This window comes from Rhopalosiphum padi, chromosome 3, assembly GCF_020882245.1.
Source record: "Rhopalosiphum padi isolate XX-2018 chromosome 3, ASM2088224v1, whole genome shotgun sequence".
In the NCBI taxonomy this organism is placed as follows: domain Eukaryota; kingdom Metazoa; phylum Arthropoda; class Insecta; order Hemiptera; family Aphididae; genus Rhopalosiphum; species Rhopalosiphum padi.
Window position 1 is genome coordinate 11519921 of NC_083599.1, and position 21821 is coordinate 11541741.

General features: G+C 26.0%; 3 protein-coding genes across 3 annotated transcripts; 2 read left to right on the plus strand and 1 right to left on the minus strand.

Moving 5' to 3' along the window:
* The first annotated feature begins 342 nt into the window (after positions 1 to 342).
* Positions 343 to 4690, plus strand: LOC132924795 (uncharacterized). The gene is made up of 3 exons (XM_060989239.1): positions 343 to 745; positions 1363 to 1447; positions 4301 to 4690. Exons 1-3 carry the CDS (start codon positions 450 to 452, stop codon positions 4688 to 4690), a joined length of 771 nt encoding a protein of 256 aa, XP_060845222.1. The 5' UTR covers positions 343 to 449.
* Positions 4691 to 5709: 1019 nt separating this feature from the next.
* Positions 5710 to 9551, minus strand: LOC132926310 (uncharacterized). Its single transcript, XM_060990656.1, has 11 exons — positions 9436 to 9551; positions 8552 to 8619; positions 8331 to 8488; positions 8062 to 8246; positions 7918 to 7997; positions 7692 to 7840; positions 6785 to 6892; positions 6628 to 6723; positions 6458 to 6536; positions 6233 to 6394; positions 5710 to 6173 (listed from the first exon to the last, which is right to left on the minus strand). Exons 3-11 carry the CDS (start codon positions 8472 to 8474, stop codon positions 5971 to 5973), a joined length of 1206 nt encoding a protein of 401 aa, XP_060846639.1. The 5' UTR covers positions 8475 to 8488; positions 8552 to 8619; positions 9436 to 9551; the 3' UTR covers positions 5710 to 5970.
* Positions 9552 to 15879: 6328 nt separating this feature from the next.
* Positions 15880 to 20022, plus strand: LOC132926465 (uncharacterized). The gene is made up of 2 exons (XM_060990824.1): positions 15880 to 16013; positions 16084 to 20022. Exon 2 carries the CDS (start codon positions 16106 to 16108, stop codon positions 17528 to 17530), a length of 1425 nt encoding a protein of 474 aa, XP_060846807.1. The 5' UTR covers positions 15880 to 16013; positions 16084 to 16105; the 3' UTR covers positions 17531 to 20022.
* Positions 20023 to 21821: the final 1799 nt, after the last annotated feature.

Sequence of the window (21821 nt, forward strand, 5' to 3'; positions counted from 1 at the left end):
AACCCGCTTGTTATACCTACGTATATGGGCATAATGGCTTAGAAAAACAAAGCAAAACGATAGGCGCGGTTTCTACTTTCTAGCCACCGCGGATAAAAACCACTGTATAAGACTGCGCAGTCCAAACCTTGAGGATTTCCTCTACGTGTATAGGGTCAGCCTTGAGGCCCATGTCGGCCCGCACAGTCCAAAAATCCTTTTCGAAATTTCAAAAGGAAAAACTGCGCGGGCCGGACTGTACAGTTAAAAGTTATTCGTGTGGTGGCACACCAAGTGTGCGGTCTGCCTTGAGGATTAGTGCGATATCATTATTATTACTTTGTTATTAATTATTGTTATCACTTATCATTTGAGGTAATTATTTTGTTTGTTTTTTTTATTTTAATACAAGCCTACAAAAGTAGGTACTTTTGTTTTAAAAACTTACTTCTTTTAAACAAACTTTGAAAATGAGCCGCGAATTCACGGAAGAGTTTATAAAGTTATATGAAAGCGAACCTTGTCTTTGGAATGTAAAGTCAAAAGAATACCATGACAGGAATAAAAAAGATACAGCATATCGGAAACTGGTAAACAAACAACAAGAAATCGAATCAAACGCCACAAAAGACAGTGTAATAAAAAAAATTAACAACCTCAGAAGCGCTTACAGAAAAGAGAACAAAAAAATAAAACAATCCATTAAGTCTGGTACGTCGGCTGACACTGTATACAAACCAAAATTGTGGTACTTTTCATTGTTGAGGTAACTAAGTCCAATTTTCTTTTACAAAATTAATTAATTAGATATATTTTGCAGATTATTTTACCACTGTTTACAGTCTTGTAAAGTATTCGAATACAAGTATTTGAATACTAGTATTTAAAGACTGATGTATTTAAATGGTATTTTAAATACAATTTTTTTAATAAAATTTTTAAGTTTGATATAGCTGTAACTAATACCTATAGTATATCATTTATAGGATACTGATTACTTTCATATTTTACTGAATGTCTGAAAAGATACCTATTAATATAAATATACTTATATTATGTTTTTGTTAAGTAAAAGTACCTAGGTAATAACAATGTTTAAAATTTAAAAAACACAATAGTAAGTAAGTAGTAACATAATAGGTACCTATATTGATGTACAATATATATATATATTATAAAATATAGCATAAAATTAATAAAAAATACTTTTGTACCATTCAAATACTTTGTGAGTATTTGTAAATAACAATAGTATTTTAAAAGTATTTTTAATACTTTTTAATTCTACTTTTTTATTATTAGTATTAGTATCTTAATAAATTTTCAAAAGTATTTTTTACAAAAATGACTATTTATCTTTGCGCTTGTAATTTTTTGATTTAGTTTTCTGGGTGACCAAAATACACCAAGAACTTCCCATTCCAGTTTAGAAAACGATTTTGATAATGACAACAGTATTTTTGGAAACGTAAGTTATAATTTTAATTGAATTGGCATACAATAATGACATATTTTAAATAGTATAGATTTTATTTGATTAATATTACAATAAGTATTTAGTTAGTACATAAGTATAATAAAATAATAAAATTTCAAATACAGTCCTGTTGCCAAGGAACTTGACCTTCATTAGCAAAATATTTCATAAAATCCTCACGCAACTCTTTGGCCGATCGAGGTGGGTTTCCTAAATTGCTTCTATTTAATCCATATGTGTGATCGTTTTGTGCTTCATATCCTGTTAAAATTGTGCCTTCACTCGTATTTTCACGGTCAAAGCACTCTGGAGGAGCATACGAACTAGGTACCATTTTTAGTAAAAAATTATGTAGTACACAGCAAGCCATAACGACGGAATCAATGTGTTCGGGTTTCAAGTTGATTGCTGTATGAAATATTCTGAATCGAGCCACCAAAATTCCGAATGCATTTTCAATAATGCGTCTGGCTCGGGACAAGCGGTAGTTAAATATCTTTCTGTTGACGGAAGTTAATTGAGCTTGTCTAAATGGTTTCATCATGTTTTCTGTCAGAGGGAAAGCATCATCTACGACAAAAACGTAGGGCACATTGATATCAGAGTTTCTGATTCTATCAGGCTGAGGGATGTTTAATAGATTTTTTCAAGTTTTTCATAAAATATCGTGTTTTTCAGAACTCCACCATCTGAAATTCTTCCATTTGTACCAAAATCACACATTATAAATTGATAGTTGGCGTCAGCTATAGCAAGTAAAACCATACTATGCCTTCCTTTATAATTGTAATAATTAGACCCACTTCCAGCAGGGGGTACAATGGTAATATGTTTTCCATCCATAGCTCCTAGGCAGTGGGGAAAATTCCATTTTGTGTCAAATTCATTTGAAATACCCTTCCATTCTTGGGCCGTTCGAGGAATCTATAATAATATAATAAAAAAAAATGTTTAAGTATTTCAATACTTTTAGATTCTGAACGGAGTGATGAATGTATTGCTTTTACAATGATGTGTGTTTTTTTTTTTTTTATTTTTTTTTTATTTTTTTTTTTTTGTGTCTGACGACAACATTTGGAGCAGTAATAATGCTCCGATTTTTGATTTCAGCCCCTCTTTGAATAGGAAATTGAATCTAGTTGGTACTTTAGGGGGGTCAAAATTAAAATTTTCAAATAGTTTTCAAAAAAATCGAGAAAAACAAAAAAAAAATGACAGAAAAATGGCAATTTTACGGAAAAACCACTTTTCGACAAAATCGATTTTTTGATTTTGCTGTAACTCAAAAACGAATCATTGTAAATACTTGAAATTTTCACCAAATGTTTATATTATGGTTATCTCTTTACAGTTAAATTTTCAAAACATTTCGACCATTTTTAAGCTACTAATAGACAATTGAAATTTTCGACTTTTCTAAGTTTTTTTTTCTTCAAATGCCGATAAAAAAATTTTGGGTGGCTAGAAAATCTTGAAAATTTAATACAAGGTTTCTTATAAGTTGTTCTTAAAGTGGTAAAAAAAAATCCGAAATCGTTAGTCACGATTTTTTTTTATAAGTGCTTAAAGTTCGAATTTATACGAAATATGTCTAAATTGCGAAAATTGGCAAGTAATTTTGTGGTCGAAAAATCGTAAAATTTTTTTCTTTTATAACTAAGATTTGAAAATTTGGTACAAGGTTCTCCATAAATTTTTCTTCAACTATCTGCAAAAAAAACTCTACCGGACTAAGACAAAAAAATTTTATGAGTGATTGAAATTTAAATTTTTACAAAACCGCGTTAAATAACAATTTAGCCTCAAACGATTTTTGATATTTGTTGTTATTCAAATAGTATAAGTCGTAAATACTTGAAAATTTTACCAGTTATTTAGATTGCCATTTTCTTTACGTGATTTGATTTTCAAAATATTTTGACTTTTTTGAGCTATTTATAGACAAATGAAATTTTCAATTTTTTTTTATTTTTTTTTTATAAATGTTGATTAAAAAAATTTAGCTGGGACAAATTACTTGAAAATTTAATTGAAGGGTCCACATAACTTGTTCTAACTTTCATTCAAAAATTATAAAAATTTTTTTTTATTAGCATTTGAAATTCAAATATTGACAAAAATTCGTCAAAATCATGAATATTTTTCACTATTTGGTATTTAAAAATTTATAAATATTTTACTATCAAAAGCTAAGAATTGAAAATTTAATACTATGCTGTCCATAAGTTAAGCTTAAAATAATTATAAAAAAGTTTGAGGATTATTCAATTTAAAAAAATTTCCGAGTGTTTAAAGTTATAATTTTAATTTGAAATCAAAAATACATGTGTAAAATAACGTTTTACTAATAAATAATTTTCGATTTTTGTTATTTTTAAAAAATTACTTCACGTAAGATCTTGAAACTTTTATACTTAAATGTTTGAATTTGTTTCAAAATAGAATAAATGACAATATTTAAGTATAATATATCCTAGACTGACAAATCATCTCCGTTCAGAATCGTTTTTCGTATACAATGATACCTATCATTGCATTCAAATTTAACCTACCCTAGTCCGAGGTCCACCCCACCCCCTAATGTACAGCCGAGCGATACTCACTTACCCGCTTTTTTTATTTTTTTATTTTTAAAAGTAATTAACAATCTGTATCAATATTAGACACAATAAGAAAATGTGGTAAAGGTAAACGAGTCATGAGGTTTTTGTTGAAAGGAGCCACCCATTGATGACACTTTCTGCTAGCTTGAATTATTTTAATTAATTAATATTTCAATACTAATTGTTTTATTTAACATCAATATATTATTGAATTAGAACGATATGTATTTTTTTATTTTAGGACAGTGATAATGAAGAACAAACGCCCCAGGCTCTTGCAACTTCAAGTGCGGTAAGTGAGGAAAATATATTTCATGATGAAGCACAATCCAGTGATCAGGAACGAACACCACTAAATATTCGTCGAAAAAAACAAAGAGTTGAAGTAGAAAAACAAGAAGGTTTAGCAAATGAAGTGTTGCTGACTGTAAAAGATCATTTTAGAAAACCTGCCATTAAAGAAGATCGTTTTGACATGAGTGGTAGAACTATTGCCATGAAACTACGAGACCTGCCTAAAGATCAAATGCTATTTGCTGACAGGATCATAAATGAGACTTTATTCCTAGCAGAAATGGGTAGCTTGCAGCTGAAGACAGTCAACGATATACTCACGTTGGTGTCAAAGTAATACAGTTAGATTTCTGTATCTATATTCTATAAATAATCATTTGCATGTTGATTACCGACAGATTTATTAGAGGGTATGCCTATAAAAACCAAAGCCAGAGATGAAATATAGACATTTTATAAAAATTTAATATTCTTAGATAAAAAATATTCTTATTGTATGGTGAAGTTAATTAAATAGTACAAAAACGAATAAAATTTGAATAATTTAATAGTTTATTATAACCATTTATCATTTTGTATAATATAGTATTTCAGTACTATACTACTATAAATAAGTTTTTAAGACATATTATGTCGCGAATTTATTTTTAAACCTCCATATTACATAAAAATAAATGTAGAGTAATTGGAAACTGTTTTTTCTATCTTTTTATCACAATTATTGCCCACTGATCATTATTCTCTACATCGTTCAAGCATACTACACAATAACAACTGATTGCACATATTCACCATAATAAACATGAAAATGGTCACTCTTAGCAATAAAAATTAGAAATGTAACTATTAAATTTTTATAATAAGGCAGGAAATAGTATACATTTATGATCAAAATATATACAGATATTGAGAAAAGCATGTTTAAAACTAAAATATTTAGTCAATTTTTTTTTTAAATTTTTTTTTTATATATATATTAGAAATAACATTAACCACAACTTTACACATTATTAATTTATATTTAATTGTACACAATAGTCCGACAATGGTATCAACGTATATAGAAAAATATAGTTATTTTTTCCAATGAATTATCTTCATAAAATTATTATTTTGTAAATTCAAAAATTTTTATAAGAATTTGTATCAAGACACATTTAAATTTAATTTTGAAATAGCATAGTATCCATATTTACTGAAGCATGTATTAAAAACTAATGTAGATAATAAACACACGATTATATTATATATTATAATTCATATAAATATACCAACAACATTAATTTGTCATAATCCCATTGTCAAAAAGAGAAGGGTGGAGATATAGGTAATTTATTATTTTTATTATTAAGAAGACTTTAATATAAAGTAAAACCAGGTGTACAAAACATAAATAAATTAAAATAAAACCCTTAACAAAAAAAATACTATACAAATATTTGCAAATTTATGAATAATTGAATTCCACAGGAAATAAATGAAAAATGGCTAAGTATTTAGAATTTTTTTTCTTATTTTTATAAATCTTTTATAACATGGTATCTACAATAAAATAAAAAAATAGAAGAATTTGTGTCGATTGATGGATATACACAGCAACAAGATAGTGTTGGTACACTACTCATATGTTTCATCAGAATCAGAATAGTTTTCTGCTAGTGAAATGAAGAATGAATTTAAAACTTCAACAGCCATGGTTTTTGTTTCCAAGTCTTCATCAAATCCTGCTTTGAATTCATCTTCTTTTTTCCATAGTTCAAACGATTCTGTACTAATAATACTATTCTGATAGAGTTTATGGAATAGTCTTAATACCATTCCTAGTGGAAAAACAATTGAATTAATAATACATCTAAAAAATAAATCAATAGCAATTTACCTCTAGGATGCTTAAGTACTGCAGACATTATTTGAATGCCATACAGACATTGAACTTCTCGAGCCTGGATTTCAGGTTCTGGAAGTGGTTCAGACCGAATATAACAAATCAATAATTTCACATGAGCATGGTCAAAGAAATCTTCATAAGAATGATTCGATTCTAAAAGTTCAAATTTAATATTTGAATAATTAGTATACAAAAGTATCAAAGATAGTGACTTACTTGAACCTACTATGACAATAGCTATAGTTAATGCTCGCACAAACTGAGGGCATTTTATTATTTCTGCGCTGATATTAACCTTAATTAAATAGAAAAAATTAAGTTATAACACCATATCAAACATAAAAAAATATAGTGCAACATTTTAAATCACTAATTAATTTACTCACATTTATCCAACTACTTAATATATCATACAGTAGTTTACTATCAGTCAGCTTCATTTTATCATACATAGCAATAGATAAAAGGAATACTCCAATTCGCTAAAATTAAATACATTTTATAAATAAAATAAAAATAACATAAAAAGGTTTAAAAACTTACATCATTTTTAAAAAAATTATTTATTTGGTTATTAGGCATAAATACATCAAGAGAAACATATTCTGACGTCCTCCACTTATTGTAAATCCACAATATACCTCCTTGTTGCTAAAAATACAAAAAAAATATCATTCATATAGGTCAAAAATGTATTAGATATAGTGAAATAAATGATTAAATTAACAACAAAATATAAGTTACAAATATATATAACAAATAACATTAATAAAATGTCTAAATGCTAAGCTTATACTCATTAGAAACATTATGCATCACATCAGAATGAATAGTACTTGTTCTATAAATTAAATTAAGTTTAATTTTAATTAGGTACAGAATGATAACAAAAACGTTTTTAGACTTAAAATTCATATTCTTTGACCAACTAAAAGCATAATGTTATTTAAATATTCAAACATATTGGGTAGAACTTCAAATGTCTAAACCAGAGGTTCCCAAACTTTTAATTGTACAACCTATATTGGGATTTTTTTTATAAATTTGGTGACTTACAATATCAATGAATGACCTTTATTTATTTGTTTTGTTGTTTTAGTAGATAAACTGAATTTGAACATCAACAAAAAGTAATAGATGATTAAAAAATGTACTATTTAAAAATATAACGTGACCCACAGTTTGGAAACCTCTGGTCTAAATATATAAAAAAAAGTATATAAACATTTTTGATTGTTTTAGAATCTTGAAAAAACTTAGAATAATTTTAAATTTATATGATAAAAAAAAACCACTATAATAAGTGTTTGGTGCAAAATTTATGCTCAACATTTGAGACTGATTTGTTACTAGAAACCAGAAATAAAATTAAAGATTCATTTATTTTGCTAAAAAACATGTAACTGTAAACTAATAATAATTCTAATCAGAATTTAATACTATTACTTACTTCTTTTATGTTTTGTGTTTCCTTGGAACTAAGAATTTTATTTAATACTTCTATGAAAAATTTACTAGAATTATCTGGCCGTATTGATGTACACAAATCTTTTAAATTATTAAAATCAAAGAAAGCATTTTGTGATAATAATAATGGAGCTATAAAAAAAATAATTTTATTTTTAAAATTCTTGTATAAATCAAATAATTGATTAAGTGTATAAATAAAAAGTTACCAATAATGGCAGCAATAAAGGAGAAAAATTGAGGGTTATCCATCAAATAATCATTCCAATTTTTAAGGACAGCATCAATTCTTTAAAAAAAAAAAAACACAATAAAAATTAATATGTTATATAGTTTGTAAAAAATAAATTCACCCTTGAGTTATGGCCTCCATCGAAAGAATATTTCTAGATAAAAGCTCTGCAAACATTTTTCCTGCCACAGTTGTTCGAGTGATTGGATTATTATCTAAAGTTATAAGTGTCATTGATTTCACAAATTCTTCATGTCTTGTGCGAATTACCGAAGATTCATCTTCCGATAATGAATAAATTATATTCTATATAAGAAAATACATATTATAATTCAAACAATACATTATAAATATTGTTATACTCTAAATATTTTAGCCTTAAATACACACATCTAAATTTTTCAGTTGCTCATATTCAAAAAGCATATTTTTATATTCCATTTTATCAGGGATTGGATCTGCTTCTTTAACAAGCTCTTCGGGTTGTAAACTAGACAAATTTATTAAAGTGGATAGAGCAAATTGAAGCATCATACCACCCTCTACGCCTGACAAAATATAAATTTAATTATTATTAAACATGCATGTGTATTATTAATAATAAGCCATACCAATTGTAATTTTTAGTGTTTCTTCAGACTCACTTATAACTGGCTTTCGTAATGTGTTTTTATTAAACCTAAAAAAAATAGCATAAAAAGCATTAACAATAATTTGTATACAATTAAAACAAGTATGTTTATAAGACTGATGATTTCTTGTTATCATTTAGAACAGCATATGGGCATACAGCTTAAAAATAATAATAATCAAAATAATATTTATGAACTAATTTCAGATCTTTATCTTAAATAGTTTCTTTTTGGTACAGTTGTGACTTCTCTTCACTAAATTGTATATTATTTACAACTACAAATACTCCATCTCTCATCTGTATATCTTGAATCTTCCTCTTCGCTTAATTTAATATTTAACCTTGTCAAAAAGTCTCCTATAACATTTTTTTCCCTGTTATATATATATATATAAGATGTTTAATTTCGGTGCATTTATTATAACGTAGGCGCTAAATGATAATAATAAACACGTTCACATCCGCGTACATTTCAGAAGTCGGGCGCTACCAGCCGCGTAAATATTGATAATATTACACTCGTGAAGACTAGGCAAGTAATAAACATAAAAATGCCGGGAAATCGAAACCAGTTGTTTGTTGTTGTTCTAAATGTTCTAATAGTTATACTAAGTAAAATAATCGATCACAACCAGCCAAATATTTTAAATAATGAATAAAAGTAATAAATTGTCCTATGACGACTACGGGTCGTCATCAGGTTATAGGCTTATAGCGCGCGACATCGAATGACGACTACGCGTCGTCATCGGAGCTGAACGTGTTAATAATACACAATTTCTTGTGTTGCTAAAATAATATAATAGTTTTATTGTTTAATATATATTAATTATTATGTTTTTATATGTTTAAAATACTTACCTTAAATAATATAATACAAACGACAATAAAATTTTATTATTTCTACGTACTACAAACCTTAAAAATTAACGTGGTTTTTACATAGACACATTAGTACATTACTAAATGGACTGAACGTACGTCCGTACAAACTACAAAGAAAGGTTCGTATACCAACACGGTTAGGTTAGGTATTATACAACTTAAGACGGTCATAAAAGAATAAATTACATATCATGGAGTAAAAAACATTGTAATCAATTTAAAACCATTTAGGTAAATAACAAAAATTAAAAATAACAAGACATTTGAATTTTGAATTTTTACAGGATAGATATAAGAATAACTTAATTGAAGTCCTGTATTAAATGTTTAAGAATTTTGACCCAATAATAATTTTTTGACAACATTCATATGAAAAATTTGAAAAGTTTTAAAATATTGCCATGCATAAATTATGATAATATAAACATTTTGTGAAAATGTTGAATGTCTATACTGTTATTCATTTTTGAATTGCAACAAATAACAATATCATTTGGGAAGAAATAGGTATTAAACAAATGAAAATCCGTTGTAAAAAATTTAAATTCAAACATTCATAAAATATGTACTTGATTTAATTTAAATTTAATTTTTAATGTAGGTTGAAAAACGTATAAAAAATCTTGTTTTAAATTTTCAATCTTAATGATAAACAAAATTTTTTTATGTTACATTTTAGTACCTATACCTATAGTCCTATAAATGATTTAATTTATTTCTACAGTTATGGACTGTAGCCTGTAGGTTTCTTTGAAGAAGAAAACAAGTACCTACTCTGTACTTCCATCTAATTGGTTAATCCGGGTTGGTGATAATGTATTTTGTAAATGGCCTAAAAAAAAAATCACTGATTCAATGATTAAAATGGCAGAAAAGCCAACAAGAGATTGGATACTCAGATACTGTTTCTAGTAAAAGTTATTGAAAAATATTGTAAGTAATTTTAAATACCTACCTACCTATATATATATATTACTATTTTTTTAATATGTTGTAATATATATGTGGGTGTGCACGGGGCTGTGATTTTTCATGGGTCAAAGTGCCCTAAATGCCTCAATCATATTGCCCATATATTTTTAATAAATACCTAAATTACCAAATTCAATTTTAGACAATATTTTTGTAGCAAATTTATAAAAACTTGAGTAATTGTATTTTAGTTACTTATGAACTAGCTACCATAAGGGTGAAAGAAATATTTATACAAGCATCAGAGTCTGATAGAAGCTTAGGCCGTGGGAAAAGGAAACGAATGATGAAATTTAAAAAAAGAATGAAAATTTAAATGATGACCTTGATGAAAGTGGTAAATTGAAAACTAAATTCCTTATATTTCTGTTCAGTGTTAAATAGGTACTTAATAATAATTAATATATGTTTTATTATAAATTATTTTTAGCTTAATAATGAAAAACATTTTGTTACTTAGTCTTAACATAATTATTTTTATTTATAAAAATTAATAGGAGTCAACATTTTTATATTAGATAGGGGGTACCTATTATAAGTTTTAAATATTAATTATATTATATATTAATATATAGAAAGTAGTGCAGTACAAACACCTATAAAAATTGTAACTAACACTGAAAATCGAAAAAGTTTAATATGTGTACCCTTCATACAGAATACATTGTCAAACAAGATTATTTCTGGTAAATATGAATAGTATCATATTTTTTTTATAACTTATTATTTTTATTTTTAAACCTTGAAATTGTATATTTATTAGATGCAATGGAAGTACTGAATTATACTTCATCAAATATGAATATTCAATCAGATGTTTCTGTAGCAACTATTTCACACAATATTAATACACAATAGTATGAAAAAGAACAATTATATGCTGGATTAACATTAGATAATAATTCTAATCACAAAATATTGTCTTCTAGTGTTGATAATATATATAGGTTAAATGGCTCAATTTTTATAATTTTAAATTACAAACATGCTTCATCATCTAATTTTATTATAATACATACCTAAAATTAGCCAATATTGATGTAAACGCTGCAAACAGCAGTCAATTTGAACTATATAGCCAAAAAAAAACCATTCCAATTTATTCACAACTTTGCACATAATACAACATATGATAATGATGTTGAGGATATTGTAAATTCAGTAAATAACGATAACAACTGTAATTTGAATGATGTTTATGGGTATCGTACAAACTTGGGTAATGCAACATTATATTATTAATTACTATATTATACATTATAATTTATAATTTCATGTTTAAAATGAAATTATAGGTATTTATATTATCAATATATCTATATTTTATTATAATACCTAATATTGCAATAATTCAATCTTATAAAAAATTCACTAACCTCTGTTGTTGAATCAAATAGATCAATTATAGATAATAAAAAAAAAAAATACCTGAATGAATATTGTTGAAATTATTGTTTTTGTGTTGCTTAAATATATGAAAGTAAATTACAAAATCCAAATTATGAGATGTTTAATTACTATTTTTTCTTTAATAAATAGATACTTGTATCACTTATAGCTATTATATAATGTATCTCAAAAAAATCATTAATTCTAATTCATGTATCTAAATTTTATAGAAGAAATGATTGCAAAAGTTACTAGTTTATGTATTTCAACCAACTCTTATGTAAAAAGAATTGATAAAATAAAAAAAATGCTTGAATCTAATACAGCAGGTTATCAACGTAATTCTCAATAGATGTTTGATGAAGATTTCATCTCTCTTTTTCCAATGAAAAATATACAAACTATAAATGATATTAATACAAACACTAAAAATGATTCTAAATTTGAATGTCAAATAGTAAGAAATAGTAAGTATATAGTACATAAATATTCGTGTTTGTTGATGTAATGTTGAACTATTAAATATAAAAAGTAAATTTTTATTTTTAGAAAGCATTTATTACTACTATTGGTGGTACTAACATAAAACATTTTGTAAAATAAATTCTTCATCGAATGTTCTCAAACGAATTATCTTTACAAATTAGAAAATTTGAAATTAATGAGTATTATAAAAGGTGAGGCAACATAGAAACATTTATTTAGTAAAATAATAATTGTAAACGCCTAGGTTTTTTTCTAAATTCTTCAATTTAATTTTCAATGAATTTGGAATCCTCTTCTAGTCTCTTTCTATGTACACTCATCATGCACAGTCCGGACAATCGGTCATCACCAGCGCTCGGGACTTAAAGCATTTGCTTATTTTTATTGATTGACTTAAAAGTTAAAATGTTAAAACACGTTCAATTATAAAATGTAAAATTGATTTTTTTTGCTTTTTTCAACGATTTTCTATCATATAATGTCAATGTATTGGACATTAGGACATGTCAGTTGTAACGTGTATATTCAATATATAAATCGGTCACTTTTATCGTATCCGATAAGCTTACGAGTTGTCGTGTAGGATAAAGGCTACTATTGTCATTTTCAGTTTTCAAATTGTATGACAATTGACAATATAAAGTTATTTTTATGTATTGAACTATTATTATTATTATTATTACGTATATAAGCATTATTTAGAAATTAGCGTATACCTACTTGCACGATGCACCTCTCTAACAAAATTCCTGGCGGCGCCTATGTATAGGTACCTATTTTGTTTCAACTCTGATCACACATTCACACCTACTTTTTTTTCTTTTGGTTGGGGGAGCTATATTGTCAAGAAAATAATTATTTAGAATGTTAAAATTTATAAGACTCGGGGTGCTTAGCACTATAGCATATCTCTCTTTGAGTAACTCTATAGCTTGGTTCGCCACCCCCATAAAGTCAAGTTAGATACGCCTGTATAAGATCAATAAAACAAGAAAAATGCATGTAATTAGAAATCAAATAATAATATTGTTGTTTACTTGTTTACATTTGCCAATAAATATTTAAAATATTATTATATTTATCGATGATTTTTACAGGCATTTTTAATAAAATGTATTACTTTGTTGTTAGCGACGATGTGTGTCATAAATAGTGTCTCCAGTTTCTAGTATGTACCTATTTGTCTTGCTATGAATCTAGAGCATCTAAAGTATACCACATAAAAATAATGACATTAACCAAATTAAAAATATTGTTAATACTGTATTGTTTTCTATTTTACTATAGTCTATAGACTATAACACGGTTAATGTTACATACAAACCCTCACTTTAATAGGGTTCTAGAGGCACTAGAGGCAGAGCCGTCAAGCTCATACTCTGTCTAAAGAAAGAGCACATCGATTCTGCCAATCAGTTAGGGTTTAAACTGTTTGAAATAGTTATAAGAAATTATAATTAGTTTTGGTTTAATGGTTTTTCGACTATATATAATAATTTTTTGTTTAAAATGCGTTAGATTTTCACATTAAAACTGGGTTTTTAGACTTCGAAAGTTATATTTTTACTAATGAGGGTAACAGTTACAATAACATTATTAGTTGTTTCTATGGTTTAAAAATTATCATCCACAAAAACGCACTGCGCGACTACACTAAGTATTTGATATAAAACAACTTTAAATTTGATACAGTTATTTTCCACTGTTATAAATTGTATTTAAAATTAATTACCAAATAAGAAACTGGAACGTCGACATCGCGTATTTAATTATTGTACATACAAACACATAGACATTTCACCCATAAAATCGTATAATTAAAATAATCGTTATTTTAAACTCAATCAATAATAACGTAATCATATTAATGAGGTGAGAAAGTTTTATTTTATATATTATTATTAATATTTTTTACGTACGATTAGTTCTTAATTATGAAAAAAAATTTAGTTTCAGACGTCGATTATAGAATTAATGAATAATTCAATATTTGTATACACTATACAAGCATGCAATTATGCAGGGTATCCATAATATTGGTAATATAATAATTTATAATAATAATTAAAGAAAAATAGATTTAAAAACAATAAAGACGCAATAATACAATAATCATATAGGTATGATAACAATGTTTTATTTTAGAATACTTTACAAGTTTTCTATACAAATTCATTATACTATTTATACTGTTTATAGATTATTATAGGTGTAGGTATTAAACAATATAAGATAAAATATTTTATTTAATCTATAAATGTGCAAAGTTTATGGATCAACATTCAACACTAATCACCTAATCATCACTTTGTATAGACGATATTTAAGAACTATAATATTGAATGTCAAATTATAATACTAAAATATAATATGTCTATACTCGGTTATGCGTTTAAAATTACACAAAATTATTCAAACTATATTAAAAAAAAGAAGTCATTTTAAAAAATTTACCAGTTTATGATTTTTATTATAAACTAAATATGTAAACATGTTATTAATTTATTGCATTATTATTGTAAGTTAAAATTCAAGTGCCTTATTATTCGTAATATTTTAAAAGAATATAAAATTAATTTATACATTTTTCTTACATTATTATAACATTATATTTTGAACATTTTGAATCATAGAATGTTTCTTAATAAATTGACTTAGTACAAAATAGTACCTACTCACCAGTTACCACTCACCAGCCTGTCATCATACGTAATATACCTACGTGTATAATCAAACTTTTAAACTTCATATCGTCATACCGATAACGATAAAACGCTCGTGTTAAGACATTTATGACATTTATGACACTTATAATACCCTTAAATTATTGTATACTTATTTGGTACGTTGATTGTATAATTCAAAATCGAAATCTTTCTCAAACGATTAATACTTTTTTCACAGTATAATTAAAGTAAAGTATAGAGTACAGAGTTCCTCATTTTGATCACGATATAATAAATGTGTTTTTCTCAACCTTGACTTTTTAAAAAAGATATAAATTATAACATTTAAAATGTTTTTACAAACTACTAAACAAAATTATATAAATTGGCCAGAACTAATTAAACGACTAAACTTTAAAACTAATTCTCATAACTCAAGATATTAAGAACTTTTTTATCTACCAAAAATGTCAAACAAATATATGTTATTTTTTCTACATCATATTTTATTAATTTCATTAATTTTTTTTGAACGTATACTTTGATAACTTGTAAGAGAATATTGTAAGCATACTGTCTTGGGTGTTTTAGTAGAATTTACATATACCTTCAGTAAATCCACAGCCATAGTTATTATAATATTGAACTTTGAAGTCAAGGCAATTATTTACTATACAGACATATACATATATGTACATATATATATATGTATATATGTATATATATGTATTACAGTAAGTAAATAATACGATGATATTGTATAAACATTAATTAAAAATTATCTCGTATAATATTTTATCAATTGCGTGTGCATGTGCGTTACCTGCAGCGTTTTATCACAACACAAGACGAGTAAGAAAAATGTATATTTATCTCGAACGCGCTCTTATCTACGAAATTTTTACGGGGATCCACAACGCCAATACAACTGTTCGCGTACCTTCAGTCTTTGCAGTACACCGCGACGGCTGGCCAACGGCAATGACTTAAAACACATCGTGCACTCGATTAAAAATATCACGATTCTCGTTGTGTAACTGTGTAAGACACACATTATCTATCCTCTTCACATATTACATCATTTATATTATATCATCTATCGAGGGTGTAGATCGTATTGAAAAAACGTCAACATGATGCCGACGGCGCAGATCACCAAGCCCAAGGTGGAAAAGCGCAAACAGACCAGTGTCAAGTCCATTGCGGATGTCGAGGATGTGGTGGCCACGAAGAAAACGTCCAACCGACACCGGCACTTCACGCTAGTCAAGGACAGTAACGTAGCCACCATTCTGGCGCACTCGATCCGGGACATCTACAAAATGTTTATCGTAATTATTTTATGTTTGTTAAGTGTGTCTAATTTTACAACTTGTCTAGTTACCTCTTGTGATACGGTACCTTTAGTATTTTATGAACATAAAAATTACTGCGGAGAATCGTCAATGATGACTGTAAGTTTTGGATCGCCAGAAGGAAGCGCATGTGGTAGTTGTTATAATTATAATGAAATAGCGCATTTGATAAAATATCGAAAACCCGGATCTATAGAATTACCACCTGAGTATTATATACGGTTATATGAAAATAACAATTGTCATGGCGATCATTTGACATTTTGTGGTGATCATTGTGCTTGTAATAGCGCACACATAGATTTAAATGACGAGAATAGTCGTTGTTTTGTGTCTAATACAGTTTCAAACTTTTGTCCAGGAGATACAAGCTGTCGTGGATGGTATAATTGTTTAGTGCAAAATAATTGCTGGGGAAATCAACCAGGTATATATTCCTTTTCAGTACATAAAAAACCAGAAAGTATAAGAAGTGATGATAGGTTGTCAATTGCTTATCCAAATAACTTTTTCGGAGTATATATAGATACATTAGAATGCGATACGTTCGGAGGAGATTCATTTTGTACTATAGACATATATGAGGATGATGATGAAGATAACGGTGATGATAAAAAACGTGATATAAATCCATGGAAACCTGAATACAACTTTTGGCAATCGTGGATATTTTATATGTCTCCAAATTTACAAACCGGCTTAATGGCAACTTTTGACAAATTGGTTCTCGAATGTAAAACTAATCAATATTTAATAGATTGGTCATTTTTAGAAATTAATGGAAAAATAGCAGGTATAACCAAGATGTTTTCCGGACAATACCAATATGAGAATGTATTATATTCGATAATGGTGCAAGTACTGAAAAAAAGTACGTCAGCAGTATCTGAGATAGAAAAAACCTCATATACCAATTTTTATTCGAAATTGCGTAGTTATGCACATGCAGTTATCAAATATAGAAAACAAGGTATACATCGGGCAGGACTGAATGCGGATAGACGACATATTCAAGTATTAGCATTTTGGGAATTGTTAGAATTTATTTTAGACTATGGAATACAATTCTTATCTGATGGTCAAATAACATTAGATATAAATGAATTTGCTGAAAAAATGAATAAATGTAACTTATTCTCTAGAATTAATCCTGGTGCTGATCCTGTAATTACACTTTTAAGAATATCAGAACAATGCGCATAATATACAATTATTATTTACATGAAATAAAGTAAAAAATAAAATTGTTAAAATTATTAGTATTTCATTATACGCTTAACGAGTATTGAATAAAAAATAATTTAATTATTAAATTCTGAAAACAAATCATGCAGTAAGATTTATAAATTATAAATACAGTGTTTTATGATATGTAAGTATATATAAGTCATTACTAATATTCTATAAACAACATTTAATTAAAAAATTTAAATCGTTATGTGCAGCGTTTCAGATACTAAAATATTATTTTTACTGATAATTATTGTCTAAACACTATATACTGTTTTCCTGTTCGTTATATATTGGAGTATGAGTCTATCGTATGGTGCCTATTCTCATCGTGTTATATATATTGAAAAAATCAAAAGGGCACAAAGAAGATTTTTGTGCTTCATTTATTTAAAAAAAATATTAAATAATGAAAACTTTTATAATATAATTTATATTCAAAATATCAATCTATTATCTACTCGTAAAAAAGCTGACATACCTATCCTTCCTCTCTAAATTAATTAGTAGCAAAATTACATGTTCCTCTCGGCTCGCTCTTATAGAACGTATTTCTTTCAACATTCCACAATAATATATTACTCTTGAAGTCTTGAACATGTTCTACTTATTATATCAAAATCCACCATACTAATTATGGGTATAATAATCCCTAAGAAAGAATTTTGAAAATCTGGACTTGATTTTGTCATTTGTAAGTATTTACCTATATTATAAGTTAACCGGCTTCGTAATTTTATACAATGAACGCCGCTTATAAGACTCGCTTTGAGACCAGCACAAAATAAACAAAAATTTTAATTACATATTTATGAATTTTATTTTACTATATATTTTGCTTTTATTTTAATTTACTTAAATACATATTACACATATTACTTATAAGTGTAAAAATGAAAAAATGATTAAAAAATGAAAATTATATTATTATAAAAATTATTACATAATAATATTAATAAAAACTTACAAAATATTATGTATGTACACACTAATATTATTATTTATGAAAACAATTTGTAATTTTGGTATGTTTTATCATGTTATTTGTTGTACATACACACATTATACAGCACGAATCGAAATCGAAACCAGTAAAAACAAACAAAAATAATGTTATTTCTAAATTTTAACCAAATATGTTTATTTTCTACCATTTTTTTTTTATGAAATTTGAGTTATAAACGGAGTGGTGAATCTGTGAATCATATTGCCGAATCTTTTATAGTGTATTTAAAAATTAGACCGTTCAAGACGATATTGAGTCTAATATGCGACTGAACCTTATATCCGTACGGATCACGTGAGTCTTATTTAAGCAGCGTCAACTGTATATATTTAAAGTTTAATTGTATTTTAGATAATCCTATATTGAATGCTGTTATTATAGTATAAAATAATGTTATATTTTATTGTAATTGTTTATGTTATTATTTTATATATATGTATATAATTCTGTACTTAGCCAACTTTGACGTTTATCTCAATAAATACAATAAATAAATAAAAATAATAGTGTACAGCTGATATAATAATGTATATTCGTGATTAGTAAATATCAAGTTTTATTATTGGTTAATTACTTTTGAACGAAATATATTAAATATAACATTATACGTAAGTAATTATTAAAATAGTAATAAATTACCAACTAATTTTAATTGATAGACGGGTTAATTTTTTCAGAGTGATGATATCTGTATTTTATAAATTATGATTTTTAATGTTTAGACAATTTCATGTTAATGTTTTTCCATAACAAATTAATTAATCTATTATAGTATACCAATAATATCCAACTTACTTAATATTCATCTTTATAAAAGCAATTTATTATTACCAACTGGTTCCGATATGAATATAATGTGTTTAAAACTTAATGTTGTATGTAACATTGTAACATACTAATTATATAACGCTTGTAATATTACTGAAATTATTTGTGTGAAATTATTATGTGATTTATTTATAAAAAACTCCTTATTTGTCTTTATATAAAAATGTAATAATATGTACCTAAAACAATAATAATTATTTGTAATCTAAAATAATCCTAGGCCTCCACACGAGTTTTTCTCAGTGAGGCCCAGTAATCTTTCGATATTAAAATAAATAAAAATAAAAATAAATAAAACTGTACTTCCACCTCATTTTTCCCCAGAGCCTTGTCATTGGCGATCCATATAACGGATTATGTTGATTTTTTTTTCTATATCACGTAATGATCGTAATGTATTCAGACAGAATGTGTATATTGCTTTAAATTTAATTGTTTAAATTGATGGTCCGATTTATTAGTAATTTTCTTATTATTCTGCTCACTGTTGTTATATTATAAGTTTTACTAATTTACTACTATTATAGACTATAGTATTATGTTATTCTGCTGTTATTATTGTCACACTTTTTTATACATCTTATAATTCTTGTTATTCATATAATATAAATATAAACTATCAAATTATTCATTATTAGTTTTAAAAAAAATGTATGCACAAGTAATTAATTGTATTTTGCCAAAGAGTTCTAAACCCGTTTATTATATATAAATAAATAAATTATAAAAAGTCGGTTCGGTAATAATTATATAATAATATATAGATCATAGGTATAACGTTTAAGCCATGAATAGTCATAAAATAATTATGTTAACTATTTAATAGTGATCAACAAAATAGACAATGTAATGATGCAGTCCAAGCATGTTAACCTTATTTTTTTTTTAATAATAAAATTATTCAAATATTAATTTTTGAAATGTTTAAGTATATGCATATGCTTTAAGATCTAAGGACCATATTTTTAATTGTTTAAATTTTAATATCATCTAAGAATAGTGCCCTGTGGCAATACAAACTATATAATTTAATTTTAAAAAATGTCATAATAATGACCTTTAAATGTTATTTTTTTAATACAACTGAAAGCTAATTCTAAAAATTACTAGGTATATAATATAATTTATTATTAATAATTTGCGCCTGAGAAACGTCAGATGGGAACAGATAATGTTCGTATACGAAATAATGTATATTATTATACTATAGTCATAGTTGGCTAAGTGAAAAACTGGTTTTACCAGGAAAATGTTGAAATGTCAACTTCGACGACAGTCATACAAATGCATGCTAATATTCAATAAAAAAAAATTTGTAAAAAATGATTATTTCATTTATAGAGGTTACACCAGTCCCCCTCGTGGTTTTTTATAAATTACTCATAAAAAAGTCGTGCAAATATGTGCTAATATACTAATATAGCATGATAATTAATATTCTAATTTATTTTGAAATATGATGTTCATTGAGAGGGTCAGTATAACGTACATTACAACGATTTATCTAATTATTTGATTAACTCAAAAGTAAAAAATTACATAGAATTAAAAATTTAGATTAGAGCTTTTACTTCTTGATATCGGTTTGAGAAAACAAAAATACAATTTATAAATTGAATACTTAACCTAAAATAATAAAATATATATTGTATTCTTACTCGGGACATATGAGTTGTATAAACGTAAGTGAAACTAATTGGTTATTAATTTGTTATAGTCATAATTTTTACTTAACTTGTAGATGGCAAACAAATGTATCTACGTAGTTACCTATACGTATATAGTATAAATATTAAATTGTATAATAAATAATAATTTGTTAATTATTAAGAACTCTAGAAATAATTTTTCTTGTGATGATTTATTTAAATGTATATTATATTAATATGTTAAACTTTTTATGTAAAAAGTTTAAAAAAAAATGTAAACTGAATATACTTATTTAAAAGCATATTATTGCTTATATTTAGGTACTTTATATTATTAGCAGAACAATAAATGTATTAGTTTACCATTTAATGATGTGTGATTTTTTTGTGTGTGTTAGATGTCACCTTATTGGGAACAGTGAAAAGAATTCAATTTTAAAACTTTTAAGTTGATTTCTGGTACAAAAAAAAAAATAGATCGAGTTAATTCTTTGGAGACATTAAAAATAAAAATTATCTGTACTCTTTCATAATAATCATTTTTAAAATATTATTACTTTTTGTAATATTTGAACTTCAAAGACATTTTAAGTTTTCTACTTTTGAAATTTTTTATGTATTATATCATCTATTTTATTTTTATGAACACTATAAGGTTTAGTAAATAAAAAATGGTTGAAAATTTAGTATAAGATTCCCTATACATTTTTTGCTGGAAATTAAAAACAAATTAACGTATAAATTGCATGCATTTTTATGAGCGATTTAGATAATACACCGT

Coding starts and splice junctions, on each gene's coding strand:
- LOC132926310 (XM_060990656.1), bottom strand. CDS start 8,474: ATGATGCTTCAATTTGCTCTATCCACTTTAATAAATTTGTCTAGTTTA. Junction 7,998..8,061: donor ATGGAGGCCATAACTCAAGG/GTGAATTTATTT, acceptor TTTTTTTTAAAG/AATTGATGCTGTCCTTAAAA. Junction 6,395..6,457: donor TATTGTCATAGTAGGTTCAA/GTAAGTCACTAT, acceptor TTGAACTTTTAG/AATCGAATCATTCTTATGAA.
- LOC132926465 (XM_060990824.1), top strand. CDS start 16,106: ATGATGCCGACGGCGCAGATCACCAAGCCCAAGGTGGAAAAGCGCAAA.
- LOC132924795 (XM_060989239.1), top strand. CDS start 450: ATGAGCCGCGAATTCACGGAAGAGTTTATAAAGTTATATGAAAGCGAA. Junction 746..1,362: donor TGGTACTTTTCATTGTTGAG/GTAACTAAGTCC, acceptor TTTTTGATTTAG/TTTTCTGGGTGACCAAAATA. Junction 1,448..4,300: donor ACAACAGTATTTTTGGAAAC/GTAAGTTATAAT, acceptor TTTTTATTTTAG/GACAGTGATAATGAAGAACA.